The following is a 13,522-nucleotide window of genomic DNA, read 5'->3' as shown; positions in this document are numbered from 1 at the left end:
CCATGCCAAATTACTATTAGAGCTGGCCTACTGGTATTATACATTATATATATATATATATATATATATATATATATATATATATATATATATATATATATATATATATATATATATATATATATTATATATATATATATATATATATAATATATATATATATATATATATATATATATATATATATTATATATATATATATATATATATATATATATATATATATATATATATATATATATATATATATATATATATATATATATATATATATATATATATATATATATATATATATTTTGTTTAGTATTAAGCTTTGCTTGTTCCATATTCAGTTTTTCAGAAAAACGTGTTTGAGTCCATAAGAAAACATTCATTCTTATATCTGGAAGAATAAATATATTTCAATAAATATTAACGTTAGCCCGCGACTTTGTTCCAGTTTTGAATTTTGGCCCACTGTGTATTTGAGTTTGACACCACTGATATTTAGTCTTTGTGCTAGAACTGTTACGTATTTACTTCTGTCTAACTTAAAAATAATTAAACAACAGTACAATTTTTAAAAAATAGAGAGAAAAGCGTTTCAAGATCCAAAGATTTAATTTAACCCTGAATGCACACGAACATATCCAACATTGAAAATACCAACATATTTGTTCTTCCTATTTTGCCTGAAATCTGCAAGAAGAAAGGGTGTACTGGTTTATTGTGCATCCACACCAAATTCAAATTACATACAAAGTTTATGCAGAGGCGAAATCTATGGAAGCTCGTTTTCACCACTCAAAAAAAAACTTCTTTTAATTTTAATTTTTAATTTCATTTTTAAAAATTTAATTAGGTTCCAAAAGTCTGAGTTATCAATGGGAAAAAATTCACTGGCAGTAATAAGCTTCCATAGAACTGATGTGAGCTGAGGGGAGTAGTTAAAATATGTAAACTTTACCAAAACGTTCACTTCATGCTACATGACCTCAGATTCTCCTCAGTGCCGATAAGAAATAAAAGACAAACTTGAGGTAATCTCGAGCTGTATAGTTGAACTTTGCTTTGAAACAGAGACAGGAAAAAGGAGAAGGTTTAGATGAACATGAGTAAATTTTTGGGACATTATGATAAGTTCTAAATTAATGTACTGTAACTTGATTCCTTCTCATCCTGCTGGTTGTTAAGAGTGAATGTTCATGGGTTTCCAGCTATATTCTCTGCAGCTGGTGTGAACACAACATTTCAGAGATTAGACATTAGTGATTAGTCAGTGGTGCAACTACCACAGAAGACCTCTATGTGATATGGTTTGGTTTTGTTAAAACACTTGCTACTGTCATCTTCTGACTGCTGCTTATATGATTAAGAGAAAAAATGATCTCCTCCTCTTGAAAAGTAATTTATGAGAAAAAAATGTTTTTTCAAAAATAAAGGTCACTGATTGACCAAACAGGAGAACCAGTTCAGCTCTTTTAAACTGAAACTACAGTCACTCAATTTGGATTTCCTGTTTCAGGCACCTACATTCACACCACCTCCTTCGAAGCCCTTAACAGGTACCTCATACTTCCTCGCTACGGGCCTAAAGCTGTGCAGACGGCGATGGATGAGGAAACTTTGTGTGTTGAGGACAAATAAGCAATTTCAGTCACTAAAAGATGATTCACTATCAGAGTTGCTGCCGGCAGCGTCTTGGTCCTCCGAGGTCTTCGTTCCTCCGTCGGGCACGGGGGCATCAGGTGTGCTGTGATCAACAGAGAACAAGTCACATACTGTTTGTCAGTTTATCAGAAAACTGGTAATAACCAGAACAGTAATTTAAAAAACACTCACTCAAGCAGATTGGGATCCAAACCCTCCATGACCATTTTATTCCGTATGGCCATCACCGGAACCCCCTTTGGCACATTAAACATCACATTAAGGCACAAAACTAAACCGTTACGCAGGTAACCACAGCAACAGTAATAATGACTCACCACTTGAACCATTTTCAGGTATCGGGCATAGCGCGGGTCTTTGGCCACCGTCATGACGTTCTCTGCAGCCGCTTCTGCTTTTTGCGTCGCTGAAGCTTCTGGTGTGGTCTGAGCAGGCTGCAACATGACACATGCACAGAAACGAAGGCAGAGTGAAGCGGTTTAGATGACAGCAGATATCCTGACAGGTTTTATATTTTCATAGTTTAAGATATGTTTTTAAATCAGGTGATACAATTTTGGAAGTACCTGGAAACATACCCATTTCATCACTTTGTTTAGGGGCGTAGTGCTACGTGTTTATTTCTTTAAGGGACCATGTACTAAATATATTAATCACATGAAAGCAAAAGATGCTTTGTATTAGATTTAGCTACTAGTGTCCATCTGCAGGCCCTGGGCAGTTAAAAACCAGTGAAATCACCAAATAACAGATATGCACATGATGAAATACCAAATAAATATGTGCATAGACACACATATAATAAAAAACAAATACATTTTGCAAAAACAAAAAGAAAATTATAATGAAATTAATTCTCAAAATCCTTTTTTATCCAAATCATGAGAGGAGAATCTGTGCAAATCTGCAAATCCTTTGGAAGCAAATTCCAAGCTTTATTTTCTCTGTTAGAGAAAGTAGACTGTAGTGGTGCCTTGCTCAGGCACGCTACAGTGCCCCCTTGTGGTGGACCCGATCGCTCTGCAAATTTGCTCAGAGCATTTGAAAACTTTTTGAATGGTGAATGCTAACTTAACAGCAACTTGCTCAAATACATTACAATGTACATACAACGCTCCCAGCAACACCATCATAAAAAAATGATTGGTGAATACACTAAACAGCAACGGTCCTAAGATGGAGCCCTGTGGCATCTCATAGTACAGGATTTCAGTGATGATATTTAGCTTTAATAAATCTTCCCCTGTAAGACCATCTCCTTTGGCATTCATTCATTCATCACACCTTTCTCTACTTAAACAGGTCCTCTTTCCCCTTTTCCAGAGATTTGTTGCCCCCCCCCTCATCTATTCTCTTTTGTGGTAGAATAACGCATGAAGTGTTAACTGTAAAAAGATAAATGTTTTGTCTTTAAATAAAAAAGTTTGACTTTTCCACAACATGTTTCTGCAAATGTTTCACAATAAGAGAAATGAAAGCCTGTAAAGGTTTTCTGTTTGAGGTCCTCTTTGCAAGAGATCTTTCAGATAACATTTATTCTCTTTTCATCATCTCATTTACCCTAAACTATCTTCATGTGGCTCTTTTTTAAAAGTGCTCCACTGGTAGATATAAATAATACAAGTGGGAGATTCCTGCTTTGAAGTTCTTTCATTTTCACTTCAGGTGAAAGAGGAGATCATCAAAACCACTAAAATTTGACAAATTATATTCCCAAAAAGAAAAAACAACAAAGTTTCATTTCTCTTTAACAATTCCAACTACTTCAGTTTTTTCTCTTTACTGACTCTCTTGCATTAAAAGAGCTACTCTGGAGCTGAACTTCAGCCAGATAAAGCTCCATGGAAATATTCCCTTTCTTCATCTAGAGGAAGAAAAACAAAAACACATGTGGTGGGACATCCCACTGTAGTCAAAACAGTGGAAAATTTTACTTGAATGTCTGGACAACAAATACAGAAGACTGAGTTACCCTGAGAGTCAAGAGAAAAACTGCTCTGGCTCCCATCATGTCAAAAATATATTAGAGGAGCCTCTCTCAATGTGGGATTGTCAAGTTGAAAATGGACTAAACAGGTCAGATATTAAGTTCTAATTAGGTGGTCTTGGGGGTGCTTTGAAACCTTTGTCTGCTCCACGTGTATGAGTTTGTGTATCTACCTCTTCTTGAGGCGCTGCTACTGGACCATCGATTTGGCTCTGATTGGGGATGATGGGTCCATTGGCCTGTGCAGTCTGCTGCTTACTGAGTCCTTCGACTGTGACGTCCTCCAGTCCAGGAATGGAAGACAACTACACAGAGCACAATATTGCTCCATAAATGTCAAGAAAATTGGCATTAAATTAAGATAATGTTGCACTGCAGCCTGCAGAGGCTTCAGAACTCACCTTGGCCTCCAAAATGCACAGGCTGGTTTCTATTTGCTGTATGCGAAGAGATATGTTTGCAAGTTTCTGGGGGAAGATGTTATACAACAGTTCAGGATTTAAGTGTTACAGAGATTTTTTGTTTCATGACGAGAACAGAAGAAAAATAAAGATAAACAAACCTCTTCACACACTGTGGAAAAGCGGTTAAGGAAGCGGACTGTGTGTGCAACAAACTGATTGAGATAGGCAACAATTTTTCTCTGCTGGATCGCAGGAACCTGAAGGAAACACAGGAAAAGAAATTTACGGTAAAAGGAACATAAGTGTAATATAACAAGGAAATGAGGAAATGAAACAACTCCCAGTCCAATCTCCCCTTAAAGCAACTTCTCCTCCCTAGGCTGCATACATCTTCTTTCCCCTGCTCCTTTTAGGTGTCGGCACAATCAGTTTTTTGTGAAGTATCTTGCTTTTAAACGTGATGCAAAACTATTTTTATTATTCTTGTGAAAAATAAATAATGAGTAGAACAAGTTTAACACGCTGACAGTCATTCACAGGCAACTTCAAATGCTGAATGCAAAATATACCACTTATATTTCACAAGAGCAAAATAGCATTTTAGATTAGCTAATATTGCCCAGAACGGTTAATAAAATAAAAAGCATCCCTTCCCGAAAAACAGTTATTTATACAAATGACAGACATTTTCACTTCATAGATTTATTTTAAACAAAAGATAAGCGTAAGTATATCTCTTTGCAAAGGTTAAATCTGTTACCCTGGAAGATCAAGTGTAGAAACAACATATATTCACTTAAAAAAAAAAATCACTCATTTATCAGGGAAATTGAACTACAAGCGCTTGCGACAGTCATATCTGTTAATGACTTACAAGCTATAGGCTTCTATCACCGATAAACAGCCTTTGTGTTATCTTACTTCTTAAACAAAACATATGTCAAGCAGCTCTGCTTGTGCCTGCTTTCATTTCCTCACCAGCTACTCAAATAGCTATGTTAGCTAACTAGTCAACGCCAACCTTGGTAAGGTCGACTCCAGAGCCCACGATGGGCAGCCCGTCCTCGTCCATGTTGGATGGCTGAAGATTAAAGTGCACTTTCAAATTCAGCAGCAAGAAATTTCACTGCAAAAAAGACCGAAAACAGGTTATTAAAACATTTACATATGTGAAACGGTTCACGTGACTCTGGGTTGCGTGATCACGTCCTGACGTCACCAACTGCGTAGCAGAAGGCTGCCTCGAAGTCGCGCTTCAAAAACCCTCGAGCCTGTATTTTTTTTAACCCTATATTTTTTCTTGTTCCCCGCTTTACCTGAATTATATGCACTATTATATGACTTCAACCGCCATGTTTGTATTTTTCTGTAAATTGTTTGTGTTTAAATAAAGTTAAGAGGGGGTGGTGGGTTGGGTGTTACTTCAAAGTAAAAGTTGAACTTTTGCTACATTCGGAGCTACTTGTAATTTAGCCATGAAAATATCATTATTGTATAGAATTTGCATTTATTTAGGTATTTATTTATATGTTTTTGACAACAAAAAATAAAGAACAGATGATAGGAGGCAAGCAAAACAATTAACTCAAACAATGAGCAGTATAGCTTCATGCTCGGAAAAAGCATGCAGATGCAATGTTTACTTGTTTACTTGCTTTTTTGGAATTGGAATTACTCATTTTTTAGGATTTGTAGGATTTGGAAAGTCTGTTCTATCTTGTCTTCCAACTAAAAACAAAACTGTAAGAAATTAATGTCAGTGAGACAAGTCGCCTGACAGCTTTGATACTTTTATTTTGAAAAGCGGAATCAGAGTATAAGCGTTGAGGAAACGGTGCTTGCGTCCGAACAGCGCATGTTAGCTACTAACTAAAACAAAACAACTTAACGCCTAATTTTCGGCACCACAAGAGGCACAGTGCACACATGGAGGTTCTCGACTCTGCAGAGAAAACAAGCGGTGGGTACAGTGGCAATCTGAACCAGCTGCGATTTAAAGTAAGCTACGTCTATGCCGGTTACACACTTAGCGGTGGCCGTCTATTTAAAGGAATTGTGATACGCACACGCTGTCAAACTTAAGGTTTAGCATAAAAAATAAATCAATTATTTTCAGATTTTTTTTATTATTCTGTCAAGTATTATGCTTAATTTATTATCTAAACCATAGCTAATGATATATTTGAAGAATCGCAATTTAAAACTCCTTTTATTAAGGACAGTCCAGCAATTATTCGGGTTCCCAAGCTTATGGCTGTTTAAATACAGGGCAAAAAAAAAATACATATGTGTGCATTGCTTTACCTGAGAAAGTTATTACCTTAGTAATATATGAGCAGCACTGAATTAAATGAATAACATATATGTATTGTTATAATGTGAGTGTGAGTTCTGGAGTTTAAAGCTGATTGCTGCCCTCTAAAGACCATTTGTTACATTACACCTTTATGTTTTAGATCCAAGCCTGTCTCTCTCATCCCTCCAACTCCTGGTGCCACCTCTGCAGCTTCTGTCTGCCTCCATGTGGCAGCTGGTGAAGCAGAAAGATGTGATGAGCTACCAGAAGCTGCAGGAGTTCGTGTTCACAGTGACAGAGGCGATTCCTGGTCTGATCAGCCACAGGCAGAGAGCCCAGCTCATCCTCGGACTCAGAGCGAGGGTGAGGAGGTAGTCTGGCTGGCATACCATCCATGTATGTTTATTTTGCTGCGTTGATTCTGTAAAAACTCAGTTTATTGATATTTCAGTTGATACTGGAGCTTTGCAAAGGCTCGACACGCGGTTCTGTTGATTCTCAAGCAATCCAGAGCCATTTGGACAGACTCCCAGTAACCTCTGAAAACACAGATGTAAGTACGTTAAAGAGAAGCGGCTAAAATAAAGTGTGCCCTGTACTTTTTTTTCAAGATATCACTTCAATTTGTTGCAGTATAGGGATGCAGAGGTGAAAACAACAGAGTCTACTTTTGTCGCTCTGGTTCAAAGTCTGCTGAAAGATCCAATTGAGAGGGCATATTTTTTTCAGGTATGACATATTTTAGTATTTCATATCTTTGCTTGAAAATGCTCAGAATAAAAGGAACATCTTATTATCTTACAGGAAGTGTTTCCAGTGGAATACGGTCCACAGTATGACTCAGCACTAAATATGTTATTATGGGATCTGCTCTCCAAGCTGGAAAAGTTGCTTCCAGTACCAGACCTAAAGCAGGTATTCAGTCAGATAACATAATTGTTTCAGGTGATTTTCAGCAGGTTATATTAACACCGTGCTGTGATTACAGACTGTAGCCTGGCTGGACTCAGCTCCTTCTGTTTTGGGGGAATGCATTCAGTTGTCAACTGAAGATCTGAGCTTTATCTATCAGCACTACAAAAGTTCAGGACTACTGAAAATGGCATGTAAGTAAAATGGCCTGTATTTGTATAGCGCTTTACTTTAAGTAGACCTGCAGCAGTTTTCACAATCAACAAAACTATGAAGCAAGATGTTGCACCATCACAGCTGGGTTAAAAAGTCAGATTTAAAGTTGCATAATTAGTTCTCACTTCTTAATATTTCAAGATCAGTGGATAAATTCATAGCAACAGGTTTGTAGTGTATAGTAATGCACTTTATCAGAACTTTCTGAGATATAATGCTTATCTTAACAGGCCCTGTGATATATTAAAGACCTATTAGTATCATATTACCTAATAAGGTCTTTGCCCTCTCTCTGCAGGCTTACTTAGAGTTTTTAGAGGTAGAACAGGAGGTAGAGTCTTTGGCTATCAGGCCCCTCTTCTGTGGAACCAGCTCCCAGTTTGGATTCTGAAGACAGACACCCTCTCTACCTTTTAAGATTAGGCCTAAAACTTTACTTTTTAATAAAACTTATAGTTAGAGCTGGATCAGGTGACTCCCTTAGGCTTTGATTTTACTCTGTTATGGACAGGAACAGCTAAAGCACCAACAGCTGAGCAGTCATTCCTGTTTTACTTGTTAAAAGCCCACTTGAAGTCCACCTGGTATGCATGTATAGTTGGTGCATTTCAATATGTGAGGGTCACAGCTCCATGTGACCCTCACAATCCCTATCTGATGACCAGATTATGTCAAATAGACCCTAGCGGACTCATTGTGATGCAATAGGCTTAGACTACTGGTTTGCTTTCCTTCACTCAACTGTGACAGCACTGACAGCACCTCCCTCAGCCTATTTCTGCGTGAGGTTTCATTCTGTTAAATACTTTTTTTGTCCTCATAGGTGGTTGCGTGCTTGTCAGTTTCTTTCTAAAATTGGAGGGTCTTTCCATCAGGATATAAAGCACCTTGAGGCGACTGAATTGGCCAAATATGAATAAAATTGAATTGAATTATCTAACCTCTAAACACCCACCAAATCTCCAGCAAACCATTTGGGGTTTGATGATGTTTCACTCACATGCTAAACAAATAAATTTCCAGAAACTAGAAGTTGTTATTTTTCAAATGAAGTCTCCTTCATACATTTTGGCCTTGCAGTTATTCATTGATGGGATTTTCCATTTAGTTTTTCTAAACGGGGAAAATTCCACGAAGAGAGGTGAATATTAACTCAACCTTAACTCAAAGTGGGATAGGGTGACCTGATGGCTGTTAAGTGACAAAGTTATTTTAGTGACATTTCCTAATGTAATAAATTATATTTTTAATCTTTTTTATGCCAAAAGAAATTTAAAAACACAAGTTGTATAAACAAAACTACATTTATTTAATCCTCTTCTTGTTTGCCATGTTTGAGTGAATTGTGTATTACAGTATGTTAACATAATTTTTACACCAAAATAGAGAGGTGCTCGTGACTTCCTAATGCTTTTATCAGCAAACTTTAAATTACAATTTCTGAGAATATATCTAGGTGACCTCTCAGGTTCAATGTTTTGAAGAGAAGGTTTGAGAGAAAAGGTTGAATTGGCTTGGGAATACAATCAAAAATATTACTTCGCATATAAATGAACTCAGTCATTCCATATTCTATTGTATATATTTCTGTTTTAGACTGATACTACAAAATGATTGACCTACTGTGATTCCCACATATTTGTAACAGGTCAACTAAATGTTTAATAACAGATACAATAGATGTTGATGTGTTCATCACACCTAAATACATTTGTGGGTGTGTGTGTGTGTGTGTGTGTGTGTGTGTGTACTATTATTAGTATACACTTTATACTCTTACTTCTTAGTACCTGAGCCTGTTTTTGACGGGGGTTTATTCTTTTTAAAAGAGAGTTTTTCCTTCCCACTGTTGCCACATGTTTGCTTGTTTGCTCATAGGGGGTTGCCTGATTGCTGGAACCTTTGCTATATTATTGTAGTGTCTTTACTTTACAGTATAAAGCACCTTGAAGCATCTATTGTTGTGATTTGGCGCTATATAAATAAAATTAATTGAGAGATTTTGTTTACATATGTCTCTCTCTGCAGTAGCTGATGAGTCTCTTTTTTGCAGACGGTCCTTCTTCCACTGCTGGTAACTCCATTATGTCTGCATTATCAATCCCTCCCTCACAAAAGACAAACGTATCAGTTGGACTGGACGCCATCCATAACTACGCTAACGTATTGAACCCAGTCACTTTAGTGGGAACCGACCAGTACAGCGTGGTCACCGTTTACACTGAAGTGGAAGTCGGAGCAGCTGAGGTGGATGAGCAAATGATGGAGTCGGCTGCAGTTCAAGTTCAGACAGATTTCTATGAAGAGGAGATAGTGGCTGTAAGTGCTGATAGCGCTGGCGACGAAGAGGCTCCTGCTGTGAGGGCTGAAGAAACGAGTGAGACTGTGGATGTAGCGAAAGCTTTGGAGACTTTGACGAGAACCTTTGCATTAAGGGGGCAAGACGTACTTACAGAAAAGAACAACCAGTCATCCATAAATGACGATCTTGAACCAGGAAAGGGAACAGATGAAGGAAAAAGCCATGAAGGGCACGAAATAAGTGACCAAGTGACTAAAGGGAAACGGGAAGTCATTGCAGAAGAAGTGACAGATGAGTTCCAGCTTGGAGGCATAGAGAGAAATATATGCGCAGATCTGAAAGATAATTCATTTTCTGCTCAAGAAATGGCAGAAATCCAGACTGAAATGTCGGAAGCACAGGAGTCTGACACGTCAGGAAACGTGCGCAGATCCACACGTCTGCAACTAAAGACTTCGCCGAGTTGCAACGAGACGTGTAAAATAAAAAGGACAACAAGAGAAAATCCTGAAGAACCAAAAATGTACAAAAACATTATTTTCATTCCAAATATCTTTAGCAGAAATGTACACCTTATTAGAATAACAAAAACAAATCAGATTAATTTGGTTATGTTGATCTTGGGTATAGCTATTATAATCTAAAGATGCACGTTTTAATTCATGCTCATCCATTTAAGTAGGAATAGGAATAAGGAATATGGTTAAAATATTCCTGGTCATGGTTAAAATAATATAAGAAAATAGGTCATTACCTTCATGTCTGGTTGGTAAATGTGAAGCTACACCCAGCATCCTTAAGCACTTGCTCTGGATCGGTGCAAATGTTAAAAAATAAATAAATCTGCCCGTCAGCACTGCTAAACCTCACTAATTAACTAATTATAGGCTGAACGATTCCCTGGTTTTAATGTCTTTGTGCTCATTGGAGCATATTTAGTACACAGATATGAGCAGTTTCTCATCTGCAGATAAAGTTTGCATGCAGTCATCGTGGACATGAATATCGGGGTAATTTTGAGCTTTTAATGATTTCCTTGATTTGTTCTTTTTCCAAAGTGAAATGATTGTACAGCATACATATTTAATTACTTTAAAAAGCAAGAATTTGTTGTACTTGTGCACCCAATTCTTTAAAAGCTCGAAATTACCATGATATTAATCCCTATGATGACTGCATATAAACTGCTGTATCCCAGGACAAGATAACAGACTTTGAAGGGATTGTACTTTATGTACTTTAGCATTCTGATTAAACATTTATGGTTTCCTGTTACACTTTTGTCTACTTGTTCATATCACAAAAATGTGAAAAATCTGAGAGATTTTCCTTTAAATATTGTGACACAGTGTTTTGATTTCTCCAGGAGCACTGCTGATGGATCAGCTGCCCCTTCTGTGATAGCCATCAAAGGATCTGACAAAGGTGATGTGATGTCAAGAAGAAAACAATGTTGAACTTCTTAAATAAATCCACTCATGTATCTGTTCCTTTATTTTAATGCAGGAGATGCACACGAGATGACGTCTATCATCTTCACCTGCTCGCAGTGTCCTTTCCATAACTCGGATGAAAACAGTCCTCCACACTTCCACATGCAGAGCGTTCGCAAAGAAGCATACAGGACTCTCTCAGGAGTTAAATTTACACCATCCCCCTCCAGCACAGATGAAATATTTACATCTATTAAACTTTTTCCCAGAGGAAACTCGGAGGAGAGAAAAGCAGAGCAGCCAGAGCAAAGCAGAGAGAGTGTTTCTCAGTTGCACGGCCGTCAGAGATCGCTCACATGCGAAACATGCGGTAAGACGTTCACCCGGACATCGGATGTCAGGAGACACCAGCTCACTCACACGGGAGAGAGACCGTTTCACTGCTCGCAGTGTGACCGAACCTTCCAGCACTCGTGGGATCTGGCGAAGCACGAGAGCAAACATCACGGCGTAGCCATCTCCTTCACCTGCCAGGTATGCAGGAGCTCCTTCGCTAACCTGAGGGCGTTGACTGTCCACCATAAAAAGTCTCACTCGCAGGAGAGCCAGCTGCCTCAAATGTGCTCCATCTGCAGTCAGAGCTTCCCGACTCCGTCTGAGCTGTTGGAGCACAGGAAGTCCCACGTCACTGCTAAACGTTACATCTGCCAGCAGTGCGGCGAAGGCTTCGACACCCTACTCGCACGCTCTCAGCACAGGCAGATGCATCAGGTGAAGCGTCAGTTTAAATGTCCACATTGTGAGAAGACGTACACTCGGAGGTCTGACGTTAAGAGGCATCTGTCCACCCATACTGGGGAGCGTCCTTACCAATGCAACCAGTGCAGCAAACGATTCTCGCTGCGCTTCATGCTCATCAAACACCTCCGTGTTCACACGGGTGAGCGCCCTTTCCAGTGCTCCCACTGCCCAAAGAGGTTCACCCTGGTGTCTGTGCTGGCCAGACATGAGAGGATGCACACCGGGGAGAAACCCTTCCTCTGTTCTCAGTGCGGGAAAGGCTTTTTGTCACAGGGCGAGCTCTCAAAACATCACAGGTCACACGTGGACGACAGGCCGTACTCCTGCCCTCAGTGTGGGAAGCGCTTTAAGAGCAAGAAAACACAGCAAGAGCACATCGTCTCACACACTGGGGCCCGCCCCTACCCATGCACTTACTGCGGGAAAGGCTTCACCAAACCCTACGCCCTCACCAGACACAACCTGATCCACACAGGAGAGAGGCCATTCCCCTGTGGACACTGTGAGAAGTCCTTCCTCACCCTCAGTGAGGCTCAGTTGCATCAGAGAATCCACACGGGGGAACGCCCGTATCCCTGCGACACATGCGAGCTGAAGTTCAAGAGCTCGTCTGAGCTGGCACGACACAAACGCAGCCATTCTGGCTTAAAGCGGGTGAAACCGCGCTGCGAGCGGTGCATGATGACGTTCGCATCTAAGGCCAAACTGAAAAAACACATGGAGACACATAGAGACGAAGGAGACACAGTGCAGTCTGTAGAGACCAAGGAATGAAACTTGTAACAGAAACTCCCAGAGGTTAAATAAGTAGGGTGGGGAAGGAGAAGGAATATTTTGTTTAGATTTATATAATTGGAGAAAATATATTTTATGCAGATCAGGAGCGAAACAGGCCCTGAGCTTGTCAGCAAATTAGATTTTTTTAAAAAAAATAAATAAATACATTTTTATATTGGCAGTTTTACTCTTTTCACTTTACAACAAGGAAATCATATTCAAAATACTTTCAAATGGAAGATGAACAAAAACTGCTCCTGTAGTGGACTTTTTCACTGCATGTACTGCCTTTTTCCTTCTTTGTGTTGCCATCGTACTATTGCCCACCTATAAATGAAAACAAAGATACTACCAGCAGGTAGTAAAGAAAGGAAAAACATGATTTTCTAGATCCAATTTCTAGACTTCTTGGAGAACTCTGTCATCAAACATTAAAATGAGCATCATGCAATAAATGGTCCTTTTATGATGTGTGTAATGTTTCTTTTTTTGCTGAGAAAGTGTTTGTATGTTGGATTGCATTCAACTTTAAGGCCAAACCAAGCAACCTCAAAGGGATACATAGTTCAGTCTTGTGATGAGTAACAATGACAGGAAATCAGAGGTTGATATCTCGGCAGCTACTGAATGCATTATTGTGAAATGTGGTCAGACATGCACATCCTCCCCTCAGGACTATTTATAATACCTGTACAGAAACAGGTTTTCTGTCACCGCCATTGCCTTACATCTGTAGTGATA

The 13,522-nt window shown here is 38.8% G+C and overlaps 2 protein-coding genes across 3 annotated transcripts; one reads left to right on the top strand and one right to left on the bottom strand.

Annotated features, from left to right (window-relative positions):
- Positions 1–243: 243 nt before the first annotated feature.
- On the bottom strand, positions 244–5,423 carry washc3 (WASH complex subunit 3). Of its 2 annotated transcripts, XM_006780794.2 has the most exons (8): positions 5,361–5,423; positions 5,066–5,170; positions 4,203–4,301; positions 4,042–4,107; positions 3,814–3,945; positions 1,971–2,087; positions 1,825–1,889; positions 244–1,735 (listed from the first exon to the last, which is right to left on the bottom strand). In XM_006780794.2, the coding sequence occupies exons 2-8, from the start codon at positions 5,114–5,116 to the stop codon at positions 1,636–1,638; spliced, it is 630 nt and encodes a 209-aa protein (XP_006780857.1). In that variant the 5' UTR covers positions 5,117–5,170; positions 5,361–5,423; the 3' UTR covers positions 244–1,635. The 2 variants fall into 2 exon arrangements, with proteins under 2 accessions (XP_006780857.1, XP_006780856.1); XM_006780793.3 differs by lacking the exon at positions 5,361–5,423 and having other exon boundaries at positions 5,066–5,275.
- Positions 5,424–5,874: 451 nt separating this feature from the next.
- Positions 5,875–13,236, top strand: LOC102781010 (uncharacterized). Its single transcript, XM_006780791.3, has 9 exons — positions 5,875–6,004; positions 6,501–6,703; positions 6,792–6,893; positions 6,974–7,069; positions 7,145–7,255; positions 7,329–7,446; positions 9,522–10,293; positions 11,137–11,195; positions 11,277–13,236. The coding sequence occupies exons 1-9, from the start codon at positions 5,971–5,973 to the stop codon at positions 12,776–12,778; spliced, it is 2,997 nt and encodes a 998-aa protein (XP_006780854.2). The 5' UTR covers positions 5,875–5,970; the 3' UTR covers positions 12,779–13,236.
- The last annotated feature ends 286 nt before the right edge of the window (positions 13,237–13,522 follow it).

Source organism: Neolamprologus brichardi, chromosome 17, assembly GCF_056152115.1.
Source record: "Neolamprologus brichardi isolate AB-2024 chromosome 17, ASM5615211v1, whole genome shotgun sequence".
Taxonomy (NCBI): domain Eukaryota; kingdom Metazoa; phylum Chordata; class Actinopteri; order Cichliformes; family Cichlidae; genus Neolamprologus; species Neolamprologus brichardi.
The sequence above is the reverse complement of the archived record's forward strand: the minus strand, read 5'-3'. Positions and strand labels throughout refer to the sequence as shown.